Source organism: Poecilia reticulata, linkage group LG9, assembly GCF_000633615.1.
Source record: "Poecilia reticulata strain Guanapo linkage group LG9, Guppy_female_1.0+MT, whole genome shotgun sequence".
NCBI lineage: Eukaryota > Metazoa > Chordata > Actinopteri > Cyprinodontiformes > Poeciliidae > Poecilia > Poecilia reticulata.
The window spans coordinates 29800980-29821624 of NC_024339.1; the positions used below are offsets into that span (position 1 = coordinate 29800980).

The following is a 20645-nucleotide window of genomic DNA, read 5'->3' on the forward strand; positions in this document are numbered from 1 at the left end:
CTCAGATTAAACACAGCATAAACAGTACAGTGTTTAAAAAGAGACTTACCATCAACACTGAAATGGATAGAAAACGGTCAGACAAGTTGAATCTTTAATGTTGTCACATTAGGCCTGAGTGGTATTAGCAAAATAAGTGATTTGTGATGTGATTGCAATGTTTAACTCATATTTTCTTCACTGGTCTCTAGATATTCTATTCTCAGTGTCCACTCACCACTCACCATGAGCATCAGTATCTTGGCCACCAATATCTACATCAGGTGTGGGGATACAGTGATAGTTCATCGAACTGGCCAAATATGCAGAGAGGATATGCATGACATGTGCAATATACTGTATTAACATACAAACTGTTGAATACTAAAGACATTCATGTTCTGTATAATTTCTCAGAAAAATCCTACAGAATTCCTGTTTTTAGTCTTTGTTTACCTGTCGTGGTCTACAGTACATGTACAGCAAAATACTATAACATGTTCAGGCATAATTTGGTCTTTAAAACTTTTGCAAGTATTTTTGCTCTCATTGAATATTTCCATTACATATCCAGTTAATCTGATGAGCTCGGCTCAGTTTGTTTCGTCAGATTGGCCTCTGGCGCCACACTGTGGAATCAATGCAGAAGTGAAGTACAATTGTATCTCAAAACTCTTCCGTCGAAAAGTCACTTTTGTCGAATATACAAAACAGCAGAAGACATTCTTACAGCTTATTTTTTTTTATTATGGTTGGCACTAAGTTTATTTCCTATCCTTTTCATTGAGCTTTTACCCAAACAGTGGCACACATAGATCGCTGACCTCACACAAGAAAACACACACACACATAAATTCACAGTTTTGTCAGACTTACGTTTTCAAAACGACAAATCATACTAAAACAAATGAAAGATGTAACATGATGCAGGGTTCCAAACCAAATAAAGTGTAATTTAACACTGTTTTGGGGGTCAAATTATATTTTCAATTTAGATTTAGTTAGATTTAGTTATTATTATTATTATTATTATTATTATTATTATTATTATTATTATTATTATTATTATTATTATTATTAACAACAGTGTCTTTATTATCGTTCCCTCATGTCCAATGCTTATATACTGATATAAACAACATATTGTTTCCTCTTGGAGCAACAAGAAGAAACAAAAACTCGTTCAGTAAAACATGTATGTTATTCTGTCCTGTTCTAAATCAAGTTAACACAGAATAAATATTAACTTTTTACTGTAGTTGGAGAAAAAAAAAGTTAGACTAGACTGCACAATGTAATGTATTTTTCATAAAACATAACCTTCAAACCATCAGTTAAACTACTTCAAAGAAAAAGACACGAGCTGCTCTATTTCTCATTTTCTGCGAGTGCACGTCCCCCACCCCGTCATACATTAAGAACATAATATGTCACCGTACAACACTGACACAAGCAAGGGAGGGGCTGCTCTGCTGCAAGATACATTAGATAGAATGAATGCAACGAGCCTAAAGAACACTTCCTGTTGATGCAAAAATTGCAGCAGCAACTGCCGACACATCTGGACTTGGAAAAGGGGGGGAGGCCTGGCTGTAGTGTTAGCGAGCTGCTGAGGGGAATGGACAACATCTAAATGCCAACCTTCAAGACGGTGAGTGTGGTGGACTTCGTCTTTGGCATGGACTGGTGACCGTAGTGTGATTGTAATGTCGGCACGTCGGTGCCTTTTCAGCGTAAGTAATGGCGAAATAATTACCTACGACCGTACGCTAGCTGCTACCTACTAGCCAGCATTAGCCTGTGGGTAACGCTCGGCGCTGAAACGAAAGTGACTAGTAAACTACGGCTAACCGTTAGCACTGGCTAACTAGCATTATAGCTATGTAATATAATAACCGACATAGTTTCCACCCGCGTTCGACGTTATAACTTGGTTTTTAACTCCCACAGGCTTGACAGTTATCAATGTAGTAATGAACTGGAGCCCATGATTTATGCTTGAATGACACAAATTGGAACAATTTGCTCAAGCAGTCAATTTCTCTATGAAACTTGATTGTAGGCTAGCTAGTGTAGCTAGTTAGTCTCTGCTTGTTTGATGCTTAACACGCGGGTTGTCCAGCCCACTGAATCGGCTGAAAGTGGTTAAGTAACTTTAACCTGACTTTAAGCTTTTTGTAGGAGTGAGATATAGTCGGTACTTGAAATTAAAATGAACTCGACGTGACGGTGAAGCTAGAGTGAACCGTAGCAGCTTTGCTATTTAGACCCTCTCGTCCTCCCCCATCATTACCCGCTGTAATGATGGGCTCCAGTTCATTAAAGTTTGAAGCTGTTCCTATTTGCTTCTTATGTGCCTTGGCAGTCGACACATACGAGTGTGCACTGTATGCCTGGACGCTTTCGTGGACTTGCAGGAGGGTGTTATTATTTATAAACGCAACTCCAGATTGAAAGTAGTTAATTTTTATATGTGGTGTAAAGTAAAAGGTTTTTTTGATAAACTCACTGTTCAAATATGCTATGGCACCAGGGCTGCATTTAGATCCCATCTGTCAAAAACTTCACTGGGTTTCCTGGGGCGTGAGGTGGGCCAGCAGATATGGCAGCACACTTTGTTACAATTTGTTCTAAGAAAGTGAGATATGGCAGGACAAAGTGCAGGGACATGGCATATTATTTTTCAGTAAACCTAGGTCTGCTGGGTCACTGAAGGCAGGGTTCACTTCTGTATATTTGACGGTCATTTGTTCTTCAAGTCAATTCAATAAAAATTATCCTTAGAAAAGAATCAGTATTAATGTTGACATTTGCAACTGTTGCCAAGCTTATTTAAACAGAAACACTCGCCAGATTAGATTGTTGCTGCCAAACGAGTTGCAGTGTTTACAAGTGCTTTGTGGTATTGAACCCCCATATTCTTTTGTTATTACAGCTCTGTGTTTGCTTTATGTGGTAAGTAGTTAAATTGTATTGATTCTAATTCTGTTTGTGTTTTATTATTTTTTCACTGAGAGACATAGAGCAAACTGGTCAGCATTCAAATACTCAAAAGATGTGACCAATGGCTAATTTTCAGTTCTTCTTTTTGAGTTTAGTGCAAATCAGATCAAGGTTTGTTGATGGGGAAAGATCTTGCAATCACTTCTTTTTCTGCTTCATTTATAAATACTTTTTCTACAGATATAGTCCTTTAAAACAAACAAAAAAAAAACCAAATAATTTTGCATTCAGCTTTTAAAGAAAACCGGATCAGCCAGGTATCAGTCAGAAGGTGGTGAATGTATCACTTCCCCAGCCTTAATGGCCATTAAAATACTTCACGCCACAAGCCACATTCCCATATTTTTAGGTTTCTTTTTAGTCTATGCATAGAGCACTGTCCTCCATCCACATTTTCACTTTGCACTATGAAAACCCATTAAGGTTTAATTCCACCAACCAGTTATGACTCCTCCCATCCCTCTAATTGCCCTCTTGCTAAAAGAGGACTACAGTAAAAGTTATTGTGCATTTAGATATTTCCACCAGCTGAACAGCAAGCGGTCACTTTACTTGCACTCGCTTCTGTTTTAAGGGTGTTGTATCAAATTTAATTTGTTTTACCCAACAAGAACCTTAGTCAGTCCACTCACTTAATTTGGTTGGCTAATCTTTAATTTTATTGGTGTTTATTAATGAAAGCATAATGCAAACTAAATCTAATGTAAAACATTTATTAGGGATGTTTGTTGATGGTATCGTGTTTTAAAACCGATGAGGAGGATAAAGACAGGCCCGAGTGTTTTCTTCATCTGCTTAACATGTATTTAGCCTGAAATGAAGAAAGAAAGAAGAAGAAAAAAAAAAACGAGCTTCATGTATTCCAAACAAATCCAATAAGAGAACCCACCCACAAGGCTCAACGTGAAACCTTCAGCTCGCCGTGCTGATTTCTCGCTACAGAAGGCTGTGTCGTTTTCAGGGTGTGTGTTATTTTCACTTCAGCAAAGTTATGCGCATCTTACTGTCCCCTAGGCCCTCCACGGTCTATTTTTATATGGGTGCTTTACTATCTGTTTTAAATTGTTCTTCATTCTGTGCTTGTTAAGCAGTTCTGTCCCATGTCTGGTGTGGCCCACAAACAGTTTTTCAAAAGTAGGCAAATGCTGCCTGCTGATGTTGAAGAAAGCATAAACTGCTTTCTTGCTGACCGTTTTTTTTTTCCTCCTCTAAATGACAAGCTTTTTAATATATCTTTGTGGACCAACGTAGCAGCAGCATCAAGCTCATTATCTAGCAAGAAATATGAGCTTAGCTCCAATTGTTTTGTTTTTTTGCGTCCAAGCCAAGCATGTGATCCTCACACATCATGTACTTTCTAGTTACTGAGCTTACATTCTTTGTCTGCCTTTCCATTTGGCTCCACCCAGTTTACATGTTGTAAAGAGTCTGTCAGTGTGAATATGTTTTACTTATTGATTGCAATGGCAGGAGTGAAAATCAGCCCTCTTCCTATAGATATTTCCTACGCCTCAATGCAGCCTCGTCTCTCTGTTGCTAAGAATACAGGTTCATTGGACAGATGTCTTAAAAAGATGTCTTGGCAAGCTTTCGCAACTGGAGAAAGTGTTTACATCCCCAGTGTGCTGACAGTACTCAGTTTGCATAGGATAGTGCTGAATAGCCGGCAAGGGTTATGAGGGAAAGATGTGGGGCGTTCGAGGAGGTAGGAGAGAGCAGTGAAAGCTAGACGGCTATCACAGCCTAACAGGATAGTCCAGAATATTTGAAGTGAGCGTCTGTCAAAGCTTTATAAGCGGTTAATATCTTATTTGAAATTGATAACTCTCTGTTGGCTTTTTAATTTGTTACAATAAAAAGCTTCTCCTAACAGAGGCCAAAACTGATACAGGCTTCTACTTTCTTGAAAATACTCCATTCTCCAAAAAGCTGTTTTAATAAAAGTTTTCTTATCAACCTCAAACTATTAGCATGTACGCACTGAGTGGCTATTTACCAGTTATTATAAACAGAGAAAATGACGGGAAGAGGTGGTGCACCAAAAGATCTGCCTTTTTCAAACACCAAGAACGTAACAACATTCTTTAAATCACAACTAAGTTGTTTCAGCCTTTTGGAACAACTTATTTGTATTTGCCTGCAATAAACACACTGGAGTTTCATTTTGAGGCCATTCTTTTCCTGTTTTTAAGAGTTTATGCCTAATTTCCAACCAGTGTTTTTGGCAACATAATGTCAGGGAAAGTGAGACTCAAACATGATGTGTTAGTGAATGTAGAAGACAGTAACTTTGCAAACGTGTTAATTACCTCTTCCTGACTGTAAGTTATAATTTATAGTCATTGTTTTTTTTTAGGATGTATATTCTTAAAAGGCCTGCTATGTAGCACCTGAATTCAGCTCGTAGCTTTTTAGTAAATGTTGTCATAAGTGACAGAATCTAGAAAGATTATCACACATGGGCAATTGTCCCAAATGAGTTGTTCCTGGTTGTAGTAGCTTTTCTTTACAAGCCTTCTGAAGAATAGTAGGTGCGTGCCGACCTTCCTGGCAGAACCAGATTTTCCTCTTTCTCTGGCAGTACTGTATGTACACTATACCTTTTTCGGTCTGGCTCCAGTGACTAATGTTTCACTACAGTCACTGGCGGGTAGACTTTGAACAGTCATTTGCGTAAGTTTTATCTGCTTTCCCATCAATTTCCTTTTAAGGTGTAACTATGTACCCAGCACCTTTCTTTTTAACGCTAACAGTACTATATAAAATTTTTATGACAAGATCATAATACACCTGCTAAGCATAACATGACCAAAATAGCCCTGAGCCATTATGATATGGGCTACACTAGACTACTAAGGGTGTGGCAACAGATTGTTTAAGTCCTATAAGTTGTGAGGTGGGACGCCCATCAACGGAAATCGTTTGTTCAGCACGATGTAAGATGTTCTATTGGATTGAGTTTTATGGAATTTGCTAGTTGTGCTTCTCAAACCATTTCTAAACTCGAGGATCTGCAGCTTAAGCAGCCTTGCATGCAATGATCTCTGATGCACTGTGTATTTTAGGTATAAAACGGTTAATGACATCAAGCTGTATTAAGGTTTTTAAATCAATTTAAGGAAACGCTAGGAGTAAGTAGAACATAGTATTGCCACTGACAAGCCTCCCCCATCATTTGCTGCACATTCCTCCTAGTGAGATGGTTGAAAGAAGGTTTGCATGCTTCTCCACTTTCTTTTGCTAATATGACGTCTAATGCTATTTTTAAATATTTTGACGCTGCGAAAAACAGAATTATGGTGCGCAAACTAAAGAGCTGCCACCCATCACATATATCAAGTCAAAGATGTTTTAGTTCACAGCTATAAAGTCTGTTAAGCTGCAGGCAGACTACATGAGGAGATAACCTGTTGATCTCAAACGGCAGAAAGGAATAATGCTTTGCACAGCAAGCATTTCAAAACAAACGAATTTGTGTGGGAGTCGATTCTAAGCTTTTCTTTCTGCTCAAAGCGCTTCAGCATCAGATGAGCTTTTATTGGGTCAGTTCTGCCAGAAAAGTTTCATTTTCATCAATGTCAAACACTTATAAATATTATAGATTATTTAGCAGCAGTTTATTTCCCAATATGGACTCTCTCAGCTATTTATGCTCTCCCATTTGTTCTCTTTCTAACACAACAGATGTGGGGAGAAGTGTTCACTTGTTGCTTATTGTGTTCTAGCTACTAACACATGTAAGGGTTACTGCCTTTATCCCACAGTGGCCATGGTATTCTGCATATATTATATAGTGTGTGTGTGTGTGTGTGTGTGTGTGTGTGTGTATGCAAAATATTAAAACAAAAATTGTTTTTGTTCTTCTCAGGCTGTCGACAAACTGGAGAAACATATCCAAGAAATGGACGACGGCAGCTACATCGAGTTTGATGTGCCGGAGTTCAGTAACACAGTTCTGACCCAACTCAACGAGCTGCGGCTGCAAGGGAAGCTGTGCGACATCATCGTCCACATTCAGGGCCAGCCATTTCGAGCTCACAAGGCCGTCCTGGCAGCCAGTTCACCCTACTTCCGTGACCACTCAGCCCTCAACACCATGAGTGGCCTTTCCATTTCAGTCATCAAAAGCCCTGAGGTGTTTGAGCAGCTCCTTGCGTTCTGCTACACGGGTCATATGTCCCTCCAGCTCAAGGATATTATCAGCTTCCTCACGGCGGCCAGCTTTTTGCAGATGCAGGCAATCATCGACAAGTGCACCCAGATCCTGGAGAGCATCCATTCCAAGATCAGCCTCCCAGTTAATGCTTGTAGCCCAGATAAAGACAGCTCGCAAATCAGTCGCAATGGTGTAAACGACAGCAACCTGTTCATAAACCCTACCCAGATCTCCCCCCCTTATTACCCCCGGCAGAGCCAGGGAGTCGGTGAAGCTCGGTCGGAACAAGTAGGCAAAGGCCAGGGCCGGGTGCGGCAGCAGCAAGAGGAGGGGCAATCAGATCGTGGCAGTAGCGACGGCGTGTCAGAGCATGACGCAGTCATCGAAGGTGAAACCGAGCAAATAGAACTGATTGGCAAAGATGGGCAAGTCACAGATGTGCATGTGAAGGTAGAAAAAAACGACAAGCCATCTTGCTCAGATAGTTCTTCGGCTGGCGACGATGGTTACCACACAGAGTTTGTGGACGGAGAACAAATTGTGGCTGTAACCGTGGGTTCCTACGGCCCAGTCATCCAGCCTGCTGCCTATTCTTACTCAGGGCTGTCCTCCTCCTGCTTCGTCAACCTCAGCAACTCCAGTCCTTCTCGCTCCATCCTCAGCGGCTTCAGAGGCGGGAGAGCCCGATCAAAGCGCCCAGTGGCTATCCCAGCAGGGGTCCTGAGTCAAATGAAACCCGCTTCGGACGACACCGAATCAGCCGTGGGCTCCGCGGGCTCCGCGGGGTTGGAGAATGACGTGCGAGAGCGCAGCCTCCGGAGCCAGTGGTACCCGTACAACGAAAGACTCATCTGCATCTACTGTGGAAAGACCTTCAATCAGAAAGGGAGTCTGGACCGCCACATGCGCCTGCACATGGGAATTACCCCATTTGTTTGTAAGTTCTGCGGCAAGAAGTACACGAGGAAAGACCAGCTGGAGTACCACATCCGTGGCCACACAGACAACAAGCCCTTCCACTGTCAGATCTGTGGTAAATGCTTCCCATTCCAGGGCACCCTTAATCAACACCTGCGGAAGAAGCACATGGGAGCGTCGGAGGCTAGCAATCACACGGACTCCCCGGAGAGAACCGAGGATAGCTCAGGTCAAAAGGACCAGGGAGACACACCAGAGGGGATGGCCTATGAGGCGCAGTATGCGGAAGAGGCACCAGCCAATGAGATGGAGGAGAGTTCCAAATGCAGTCCAGAGGAGGCTCAGGCATCGAGATGTGATTTTTAAGGTCCTGCTTCAGGTTATGGAAGCTTTAAGATATGATTAGTTCAACTCAATCTATAGGACTCGCTTTCTTTTTTTTGGAATCCCTCTGCTACAAACCTTTCTTGATACAAGCGTTTCTGTCAGTTTTTTTTTTTTGTAAAGTTGATGCGGAGAATGAGTGAAAGAAAGTGGATGCTTTATTATAGAAATTCTTTCAAGCAAAGGGAGTCACAACGTACTATTTTTGAGGTGGTCCCAGTAATCAAGACCTCCAGTTGATTGCTCTTTTTATCTTTCCATGTTTTTTAAAAAAAGAAAAAATATTTACAGAGTTATATAGGCATGTTGCAATAATTGATAATGTGAAAGCTCTGGTAAGATGCTTGTCATATCACCTTTTTACCTGACCTCTTTTTGCACATGTGGCCACTGGAGGTCACTTACTCACAAGGAATGATTTTTCTGCCAGTGCAAAGCTTCGTGTGACATATCCGTTTAATACCTCATGTTGTAACTACATACTCATAACAGACAGTATTTTAACTTCAGTGAAACTCACCGGGTTCTACCTCATAGCCAAGAACCTAGCCGGCACAGACGTGTTCACCGTTTGAAATCCGTTTTAGCTTTTATGTACAGTTTATCTTATTGCCAAACGCTGTAACACTTATTCTTTTTACACAAAGCCTTGATACTAGGGTGGGAAATATTCCTTGCTGATTGTATGGATTAGGGACAAAGTCCTTGTCAAATGTCTACGGTCAGCCAGGTTAAAATTATGATCAAGAAGGTGCTATGTTAGGAGTGCATTAAATCTGCTAGCTTACTTGTGTGCTTCTGGCAAATATTGCGGACAAATAAGAGACTGGCCCTGTTATGATTTCAAGATACATTTTTACTTTCTGTCTGGCAATACTTGCTTTACAAAAACACTTCAGGATTTTATCCCACATCACTACTGGAAGTCTCACTCAGTTGGTCCAGGTGTGGTTTTAGATACTGTCACCCATGAAATGGGTGAAATATGTCCACGAAGTTAAGTCACATGTATACCTCTTTACCCTGTAGGCTAATTTACAATGAATTAACATATGTGTGTGTGTTTTATAAAGAGGAAGACTTCCAATGTAATACTCAGTATCTGACAGAGACAAGCGTAGTTGCTGTTAACTAAGCACAGCTTAGGGACCAGCTTGAACAATATGCAAAAAGAATGAACAAAGGAATCTCAGCCATTGCCTCATGGTTTATATCCCATCATTTATAAAAGCTCATTTTGTTTTCTTGTGTTTGTTGGGAACCCAATTAGAAGTGTGTTCCTCTGTGTCATCGTCGTAGATGTGGCATAGCTGAATTAAGGTTAAAAGATAAATATGGAAATGTAGTCAGTTTTTAAAAGTATTAGTGCACTTTGCAGAGTTAGGTTTCAGCTTAGTGCCAGCCCACCGATTAAAAGAGCAGAACTTCGTTTTGTCGTTCTTGATGCATATTTGGAGTATAACTTCAGTCAGAGAAAAGTGCAAAAACTTTGTTGCCATTCTGAAATCTTATAAATACTATTGGCTTAAAGTCATGCATGTGGCATGACTTTTTTATTTTAATTATTTACCTATACTCATTGTGTTATTTGGGATCAGGAAAGGGGATCTTATTATGTATAAAAAGGCGCTTAAAGTGCCAAACTAACTGTTTAAAACTTAGCCGGGGGGTTCTGTTTGTGCTACTCTGCTTCTTTATTTGCCATCCAGCTGTTAAATGCCTTTTTTGTGTGTGTGTGCGTGTGTGTGTGTATTTTTAAAGAACACCTGCTATAGACTTTAATTTTCTCCTATCTGGGCCATATGTTGAATTTTATGCCAATGAACTGAAAATTGATTACATTATAGTTTATCTCATATAATTTCCATAATTATTGTACGTTTGGTGGAAGATTCTGTTATTTGCTTTTGCCTAAAATTACGTGAGATCTTTATCTCGCTACTTCTCTGAATGTCCTTACGTCATCTTTACGCTTTTAACGGAGGAGATGGTGACACCAAAATGTGGAGAATTTCTCTTAAATCAGTATGGCTCGCTTTACTTTAGCAGTGTGTACAAACCAAGCGCACACTTTCACTTATCACAAGCAGTCTGTCAGCCTATAAATGTTTACCAAGTACAACTTTATATCTGTCAAACGCTGGCAACGTTTGTCAGCTGATCTGACCTCATCAATACAAGTTGCTGACTAACATAAATCTTTACCATGATCTTTACCAGTCTAAAACTAAAACATCCATACGCGTTAGAATCATCTGTTGAATGATGAGTAAAAAAAAAACAAAAAAAACGGTTAAATTAATCTTGTGCCAAGACATTACACCAAAGACTAATAGGTGATTTTTAGAGTCCGTTTTGATTATACTAGTTTAATGCTCAGTAATATAGGATAAGGTGATTGCTATTTGCAAGTTTGGTTTCTCAGCTTATAACAATCAATTGTGAAAGATTTAAAGAACATTTTCAATAGGTAAGTCAGTAATGCTATATTTTAAGCCATAGAAAAGTTCGATAGGTTTCGTAATTATTAAGTCTGCAAAAAGAACAAAAAGAGAGAGAGAACAGAGTGGCATCCTAAACCTCGTGCCTTGCCACAAGCTTTATACTTTAGATCCTGGCACTTGGAAATGTGCCTCTTTCTTGAGAATATGAAATAAAATGGCCACAACTAAAATTAGTGTCTTGCCCAACAATCAACATCAAATTGCTTCGTCACCTGACAGCCAGTCATTTTCAGCGTATTTCACTCGTGGTGTCAGAACACAAGGGTAGTTGTGAAGTGGAAGGAACACGATGTAAAGCTTTCAACGAATAACAAAACCTGAAAAGTGTGGTGTGCATTTCGTACCCACCCAGCTCAGCGGATAATTTGCTGACGTTGATTCTACCTTGAGGCGCGTCTCTACCACTATTGCGTTTCAGATCCTGCCAACAGTTTACCTGTGGATTGAAATCTACTTTTAGGTTTTGAACATTTTAATCCTCCTGCTGTGACTCAGGCTGTGTTCAGTCTTTTGCAACATCCAATTGCTTCTTTTGCTAATTAAGTGTCCCCACACCATGATTCTGCCACCACCATATTTCACCATACAGATTAAGTGTTCAGGGTGATATGCAGTGATACACAGGGCATTTTACAGAGCATATTCTTTCACTTGTTTTCAGAGCTTGTTACCAACATTGAACTGAATTTACAAAAAAAAAGTCAACACATCTCCATAAATACCAGATTTGAGGATAGTGTTGATAATAGTTGTCCCGGCAACACAAGTACTCACCTGAGCCGTGGTTATCTGTAACTCCACTAGAGTTACCAGGAATTGTTTAAATACATTGATGTTTTTTTTTCCCCCCGTCGGGAAAAAAAAAAAAATAAATCTAAGTGCCACTCCTCAAATTTCTCTCTCCCTCTCTACATATAAAGATACTTCCTTCTATTTCACAACTACATACTACATTTTTTCAATTTGAAAAAAATCTCAAATTACGCAGTGATTTCTGGTTGTAGTGTGATAAATTATTCAAAAGGTTATGAATACAACATTAAGGCACTGTTAAAGTGTGTACCAAGAATGAGTTGAGCCTAAATGTAATCTTTGTATTGGACTCAGCTAAATCTAGTCTCTAACTTTCACCTAGTCTTTTTTTTTTTCTTTCTTTCTGCTTTTTTGGGGCATGGGGACGGGCCACTGATTTTAACTGATCTTTGTAGCAGTGGATCGCAATCAAACAAGGCAGACTTGTTTCCAACAAGCCAACCGACGGCCCCGTGTTCGCAGACTGTACTCGGACAATCTGAGTTATGCACTGTATTTGAAGCATTTCAGTGAAGGAAGATGATGCATGAAAAACAACAATCTACTTCCTTTTTTTTTTTGTTATATTGGAGCAGGAAACTGCCTGAATATTCAGCAGATAATTAATGAATATTTGTGCGGGTGGGGGGGAAATAAAAAAAAAAGCTTATCCTCATATACTGTAGCCAAATTGCACGTTGCTCAGCCAGAAAATTATAAAAATGCTAACTGATAGATTTAACTTAAGTTTTCTTGTAATTGTTTCATTGACTGTGCACTTATATTTGTCGAAACTACATACCAGTTCCAACCGGAAAGTCTACTTTATCTCCTTATTTACATTTAAGGAACTCAGTAATAGTTCCCACAGTTATTTTTGGTAAGTAGGTAGGGATGTTGTTCTCTTAAGTGGTGCTTTTAGCTTATTAAATTATGTATTCATGATTGGTGAATGGAGGCAGAATTGTTTAAAGGCTTTTTATTTTATTATTTTTTTTTAATAAACCATAGCTACTTCTTAGATAGTACACACTTCCAGAACCAACTGAACTTGAAACACTTTCAGATTGGCTCTTTGTCAGTTTTTAGGTCCACCTCTTCGAAAGGAACCGGAGATGCATTTTGGGCCACAAGTAATCAAAAGGAAGTGTTTACAAGGAAGGCTGTCAGACTACTTCTTTTTAAAATTGCAGCTCGTCCTATTCCTTTTATAATAAACTCACTTCAGGTAGTTAACGAACACTGATACAGGCTTAAAAAAAATAAAAAATCACAAGTCTTCCATAGCTTTTCAGTCAGTTTCTGTCCACTATGTATTATTGAAAGAAAAGCAATAACCTCTTTTTTTTTTTTATTTGAGAGAGAGATCGTGGGGTATTGGGATCATCAAGCCTAATGAAATATTGGCCTGTCATGTATCAAACACAACAATGTCAGGGAGCGGATGAGCTGAAGTAGGACCAGGATGATTTTAATACTGCTTTATCTTTATTTTTTTCTATTTTGTTTTTTTTTTTATAATACTTTGGATGGTTTGACTTTACTTTTCACAACAACAATAACAACAACAACAAAAAAGAATATTCGATCAAAGGTTTTGTTGTTAAAGAGATGTTTCAGATGCTCATCGAGATGCAGAGGGAGTCGGTGAACTGCAGCAGAAACTGGGCGCTCAGCGGCACCGTTTATGTTGGTGCACGTCCAGCTGAGTGAAACAATGAAAGGGATTTTCGGGCTGTATCGCCACTGTAACGGAGCGCGGGGCAAATGTGTTGAGGTTCGGCGATCTCCGGCGGCTCCTCAGGATTCAAAGCTGTAGTTCAGGATCGGAGGAGAACAGTGAACAGTTCCTCCTAACGCTTTCCGCCCTGCCCCTACACTCTGCACTATAAAGTGTCTGACTCCCATGTATCTATTGACAAGGCAAAAAAGAAAAGAAAAATCAAAAACCTCGAACTCAGGGTATAAATATATTGATATCCTTGGACACCGGGGAACCCAGTCTTCAGTCCCCACACGTTCTGCCTCATGCTCTCAGTGAGCCCTTATTTCCCACAGAGCTGAAACCCGAGGCCCGCCGGAGACCTCGAACCGAACCATGACAGCAGAATGGACCCGGCTCCAGTTTTTTTTTTTTTTTTTTTTTGTCTGTCCACTCTATACACACAACCTCACAACCCAACTGTGAACCTCAGAACTCTACTGTTTTGTACAACTATGAAGTAAATGAAGCTAGCTACAGCTATAGACGTTGTATCTATTGCCATTTATGAATTTATTTTATAGCATGAAATAGATATATTTATTCAAATTATATATTTTACTCATAATCATTCTGTGCTGCTTCATTTTGGTTCTTAAGCTTGTAAATTGCCTTTTTATTATCTAAAAAAAATGTCCATAGAATAATGCGTTTGTAAAATAAAGACGCTGATTTGGCTCCGTTTTGTCTTTTCTTTGCATACAAGTTGAAGTTGGTGAGTTTATTATGCATTAATATCTGCTTGCAAATAACTAATGATTAGAAAAAACTCTGGAGTTCAATGCTTTGGATCAACATTCATGTACAGGTGCAGCTCAATACATTCGAAGAGTAAGATATACATTTATTTTAGTAATTAAATTAAAATTCACAAATATAGTTTTATTACACTGTATGCTATATCAAGCTTTTTTTTAAAGGTAAGATTAGAATTTTACACGAAAGGCATTAACACCCTACAAAGAGGTTAAGTTAAAATAGATTGAAGAAGACAGTTGTTCAAAGTCCTGTATTTATGTAATACTACTGGAAAATTGAGTGGAAGGTAGAAAAGCAGGGTAAAAATCCACAAGCAAAATGGATAATTCAAAGCCTATTTAGGATTTTTGGGGGGAAGTTCAGTAGATGTGGATTTGGAGCTTCAAGAGTCATCGTGATTTGTTTTTTTTCTTGCATTTTTTGCCTTAAAGTTCCGCTTTGTAATCGGTTTGAGTTAATATTAGAATTTTCTGAAATCATTTTGGGTATTCATTAACTGCTACAAGCAATAAAAACACTGACACAAAAGCTTCAAGTGTAACACTGTGTGTGATAAAAGTATGTGTTTAAACTTCTTAAGCTGAAGTACTGAAATATAATAGTTTGAAAGTATTGGATTTATTGGACCTGTTACAACACAATGAGCGTGAAGGAGAAAGTAAACATGTATATGTGCAGCTTGGCCCTCCAGAGGGAGCTAGAGAATCATTTTTCACAAGAGCATTCATCACCTTCGGCCTTCAGTGGCTGTGTTTTAATTTCACTCCTAAAATAATGATTAAAACTAAATACAAATCCAGAGTGATAATTAGCAACTTTTTTTTTTGTTAGATCGCAGTCATTCAGAAGCAGTTTTCTTCGCCTTCCCAGATAAAAATGTGCCCCTGGAAATATTGTGATCCGTCCAAGTCACAGAGACCAAGTAGCAGTGTATAAAACAATAAACGGCATTAGTCCCAGATGCCTGGTGATAAAACATGAATTTATCACCGGTCTTGATGGTTCTCCAGCTAAATTCTTTACATAATTGTTACCAATGTTGCTTTTCCTGTCCCTGCTGTGTCAGAAAAAAATGCATCCGAGGGGAGAAACACTTGAACTGCACGGCACATGTGGTGGGACTGAAAGGGCATTATGTTCACTATTTTTATTTTTTTTTAACAGAATCAAGTGTCTCATAAATCACCATTTGCAGCTGCATGCTACATTAATATAATGCTAACTATAGTGTTTCTTCTTCCCCTCAGTTAGTCCCGTAGCTCTGCAACATGGGATGTAAAATTTGCATCATTAAATGCATAAAAAAAAAGACGAATAAAATTCATGAATTGACAGTGTTATGGGATCGTAAGCACATGTGATCCTGAAATAACAGCTTAAAAAAATCTCTGCTTGGAGGAGTAAGAGTTTTAAAAGGAACCACTAAACACAAGGCCAGGAACCCAGAGGTTGCTGTGTTTCCACAAGGATCTTTAAATACAGTATGATGTGATGCGGGTTTTTAACACTGAAGTGGATGGATCTGAGAAACTCGGATTATTGTGTCACGCTTTCCCTGAAATGCAACTTTGAAAGGACACTTTCATGTCTGTTCGACTTTGAGGTGATCCTATGACAGCTGCTTTGAAGTGCTGTGGGGGGAAAAAAAATGCATCTCTGTACTCTTGAGATTATTTCTGATTTTGATATAAAATGTAGTTTTCATCATTGGAAAAAAAAATAAAAAATCAGCTTTTCTTGGGGGAGTGAATTTGCTGGCGTGCTTTGAATCATTGTCCTCCTGCATTAACAAAGCACTTTTAAGCTTAACATCTGAAATTGATAGCCAGACATTCTCCTTCTGGAAATACAAATTCTGCTGTTATGTCAAATAATAGCACAGTCATTATTTGGATACTAAGGTGAATATCACTGTTCAGTGGCAGTGGACGTGAACCTGTTTTATATTGCCAAAACTTTGATTGGCATGCTAAGAGCTGCCTGACTGATTGACAAGCTAATATCAGCTTACAAAGCTCAGAACAACACAAAGATAAAATATTTGGCACAATAAGCACATCCCTCTGAAAATTGATACAAAATTTAAAATACTAAATGAATTGCGACAAACAACAAACGCATGCTGTGGAAAACTTTATCGGAACTCTAAAAATGAACCCGGTTTATTGTTTTATTTGTCTGTTTTTTTATTTTTAATTCATGTTCTTTCTTTACATTCTGTCAATCTGTTACGCTATCATACGGTGGCAGTCTCAGACAAGTCAATGCCAGTTTCGAGGAAGTGGAAAAGCAGGAGAACACAGATGAGTTTCTCCTGCTACACACAAAATGTTAAATTTAAGTCTTCTGGTCCTCAGGTCCGTTTTGTCCCGGGTGGAATTCCTTTTGCAGACCGATCAGTCTCACAAAATAGTTGTGACAGGTAGGGAAGGTTGACCTTTGACTCCAGTTAAAAACTTCCACTGGCTTCTGGTGTGCCTGCGCCAAATGTGACAGAATGGAAAACATTTCAAGATGGAAATGTGCGAAAAGGAAAAGCATAATTTCCTCCGAAGCAGTAGCACATTATCCACGACCGAGTCGATTTGAAGCAGTTATGTATTTGTAACGTTAGCCGCCAGCTAGGTATACAGAATAGATCCAATAACATAGGAAAACACTGAAACGGAATAGGTTAAACCTTAGTTTGTGTGTTGTGCCGTGACTACAAATGCCACGTCTGTGTGTATGTCTTGACCACAAGTTTGTCATTTTGATCTATGACAAATCCATAACGAAAAGTAACTCTATATTGGCCAAAGTTATTTTCTTACCCATCTAATTAATCAAATTCGAGTGATTCAATCAGTAGGAATGCAGATGACTTTGACAAACCTTTGTGAACGAATGAATGAAGTCCAATTGTTGCCGCCAGTTGTTTGCCACTAAGTATGGTACAATTCCTCTTTAGTTTTAAGGCGCTACTACGTTTTTCTGCAGAGAGATTGGAATAGCTTTTTACCTTTAATAAATAAAATCCACAATTGATTTTTGATTTTGCTCAGGTTAACTCTGTCGCATTTAAAATCTCGACAAAAGATGAGCAAAGTGGGGGGAAAAAATGCAAACAAAACAAGTCTACAGACTTGTTTTGCTTTTGCATTTGAAACTGAGAAAACACGCTAACTTGAGATTAAGTTGAAAGTTTTCCATGGTTTGACTGAACACTTCCAATTGTTTATACTAAAAATATTCTTCAGTTTAACCCAGAGTTAAAGGTTTTCCTTCATTACACCTTAACTGGGACATTGTATTGAGGTTGATCTAAACTCCAGCAATTGTGGCTCATATTTTAGTCAGTGACTGTCCTTTTTTACATTTCTTTGACAGCTGATTTTAGATGTAAGTTACAGCATTTAGTTTGATTATTTTTTCTGCAGCTTGGATATCGAACAGTGGAGTGAGAAGAACGTGGCTTCTTACAGATTTCCTTTGTTTTGCTTTTCTTCACACTTCAACATGTCAGATGTCCTAACAAATATTTATATGTCAAACCTGAGTAAATAGAAGCAAGCAGTTTGCAAATGATTATTTCATTTACTAAGGACACCATTGCACCCCACTGACCATAATGATCATCATTTTTTGTGATAACTGGTAATTAGTCTTTTACATCATTACAGAGAACTTTTTGCCCCCTGATCTTTACCAGACCACTTTGATTCAGCCACACTAGACTGTATTCAAGCAAGAATGACCTGTTCACAGTCAAGCTATAGTACGTCTAATAGATTTATATCCAGCCTTTGATTAGGCCAGTCCAAAACCGTCAATTTTTTTGTTTTGAGTCACGTAGAAGTGAGAGTACTGGTGTGTTCCTGATTATTTTTCTGCTACGTAAACCAGCCTCGAGTTCATGAACCGATGGTCAGACATTCGCTTTCAGTATTTTTAGTAGAGAGCAGAATTTATGGCTCCAGCAATTGTGTCTCCAGACCGTCTCACTAACACCCCCAAGCTTAAATGTAAGTATGAAGTTCTTCTTTCAGTTTTATTTTGTGTTAGATTGAACCAGATGTTACTTGACTCACATCCTCCAAAAAGTTCCACTTATGTCTCTGCAGTCCAAAAAATATTTCCCCAAAAGTCTAGATGTCACTGAGACGCTGTGTGGCAAAAGTCAGATGGGCTTTTATGTTCTTTTTTTTTTGGTCAGCATGGAGTTATGACCCTTCACTCTCCTATGATTCAGATTCATTCATGTCAATCACAAACCCTGACCTGCAGTACTTTGGACTCTAACATGGATCTTTTTGTGACCTCCTGGATGCACTGTTGGAAAAAAATTATTGGTAGGTCAGTTACTGCTCGATTTCTGAACAGTGACTCTCGCTGTGGTGTGTAAGAGTCACAAAGTCGCAGGAATGACTTTGTGACTCTTTCCAGACTAATAGATGTGAATGACTTCGTTTCTCACCTGTTCTTGGATTTCTTTAGATCGGAGCGTGGAGTGTTGCTCTTTGAGATCCATTCGTCTACTTCATGTTGCGGAACAGGTTCTGTTGTAATGATTTATTGATTCTGTAGATTTGAACATAATCAGACTTGGTGGAAATTACCCTGAACTGTCCAAACTCTGTGATTAATCTAAAATAATTCAGGACTGAACTGTATCCACAATCACATAACTGACTCGTAGCTGATGCCAAAGGTGATACAACTAGAGGGTAATCACATAGGGCCAGGCTGCTTTAGGGTCATTTAAAAAAATAAAAATAAAAAATGAAATCATTAGTTGAAAACTGCTTATGTATTTTTAATGCGACAAAAAAAGCATAAACACATGCAATGTGTGAGGGGCTGTATATTTTTTCCAGTTATTTGAAGAACCGAGGCAAAAGTGTGGTTTTCTATGGTACAGCTGACCAGTAAGAACAGACTTTAAGGGATTTCATTAAAAAAAAACAAAAAAAAAAAACTAAGATAACTTGATGATACTGGTTTTATTATTATTACCATTATTATTTATTTTATTTTTTTTGAAAAAAAAACATACTTTAAAAAAAAATAATAATAATCTGTTGCACAAAGAAAAATTCCTCTTATCATTTCCTAACCGATTTCCTGTAAAACTCCACAGAGGATTTGGAGACCGTTTGGAAGAGCATGGAATAGTGGTCACGGTATGTGACTATAAAGTTATACCAGGATCTGCACATCTCCTCAGTTAGGAATCGGTTCACATGCTGAGCTTTTGGAAAGTGGGGGAGGAGGAAATGTTCCACTATATAAGAAGCAAATACCTCACCACTATTTTACACGTTTCTATTTTGAAGCTTAACTAATAACTTCCATGTGCATCAAAAGTGTTTTACAGCAGCAACTGGGAATAGTTCTTGTAAATGGTTTGGAAAAAGAGGCAGGTTTTTTTTGTTCTTGTTTTTTTTTCTTACACTGAGTCAACGTTTGCTGTTCTCCTATATATTTTTGAAAAGTCAGATGTGGGAAAAATTCTGTTAAACCTAAACTGCAGTTAGATTACGGCAACGTGAAGCCGTGCCTAAAGTCAGCGTTCAGTCAGTCCAGTGGTATGCTCAGTTGCACAGATGTCAGACGGGCTGCCACTTCTGAGGAAAAAAAAAAACGCTGAAATGATAGCCGGACTCTTGTACAACTGCATGTCATGTCTGTCCGTGGTGAGTTATTGCCAACAAATGCCGTGAATCACGTCGACGAAGAGAAAGCAGAGCGGAAAAAAAGACGAAAAGATGGATTTGATTACACTTAATGGTTACGGTTTGCACAATGGTTTATGATTAATGTTGCACTTGAGAAACTATTCGGTTTGAAAGAAGAAAAGGGAGTTAGTGTTTTGTCACGGTGTGACTCTATTATATCTGTAATATTCAATAACTTTTACAACTGAACCCTAAAAAAATTCAGCATGTACTCGTATTTTATAAAGTCTTTCATGGAGGAATTTTCTCCAGTCTCATCTACAGCGGACCAAAGGATTGTGGGTAACGCGAGATGCAGGGGCAGACTTATGATGCTGAACAGGGGCGCAACTACATACTTTCTGAGGTGTATGCGAACATGTCATTGGCGGCCCCAATGACATAAACTTGGACAATTTATCTTTAATTAAAGTATCAATAATAATAAATGTGCATATATGTGACTAGATTGCTGCCTACAGGGCAATTAAAACGAATGAAACAAAAACAGGGCAATATTTGATCATTTAACATATAAGTGAGCCAAAGAGCCACTTCTGTTGGCCTGTTTCTAGAACTGCCTGTGGACTGGGCTGTAGGTCTGAGGCTTTTTGTTAGCATGTTTTCTATCATTCTTAGGATACCAGCTCATTCCATCTCCATATCCACCTTGTGTAAATTACAAGCTACTT

The 20645-nt window shown here is 38.8% G+C and overlaps 1 protein-coding gene across 3 annotated transcripts; it reads left to right on the forward strand.

Moving 5' to 3' along the window:
- The first annotated feature begins 1419 nt into the window (after positions 1 to 1419).
- zbtb34 (zinc finger and BTB domain containing 34) lies at positions 1420 to 14176 on the forward strand. 3 transcript variants are annotated; one of them, XM_008419224.2, is made up of 2 exons: positions 1420 to 1630; positions 6851 to 14176. In XM_008419224.2, the coding sequence occupies exons 1-2, from the start codon at positions 1613 to 1615 to the stop codon at positions 8420 to 8422; spliced, it is 1590 nt and encodes a 529-aa protein (XP_008417446.1). In that variant the 5' UTR covers positions 1420 to 1612; the 3' UTR covers positions 8423 to 14176. The 3 variants fall into 3 exon arrangements, with proteins under 3 accessions (XP_008417446.1, XP_008417444.1, XP_008417447.1); XM_008419222.1 differs by having other exon boundaries at positions 1624 to 1712; XM_008419225.1 differs by lacking the exon at positions 1420 to 1630 and adding an exon at positions 2827 to 2934.
- Positions 14177 to 20645: the final 6469 nt, after the last annotated feature.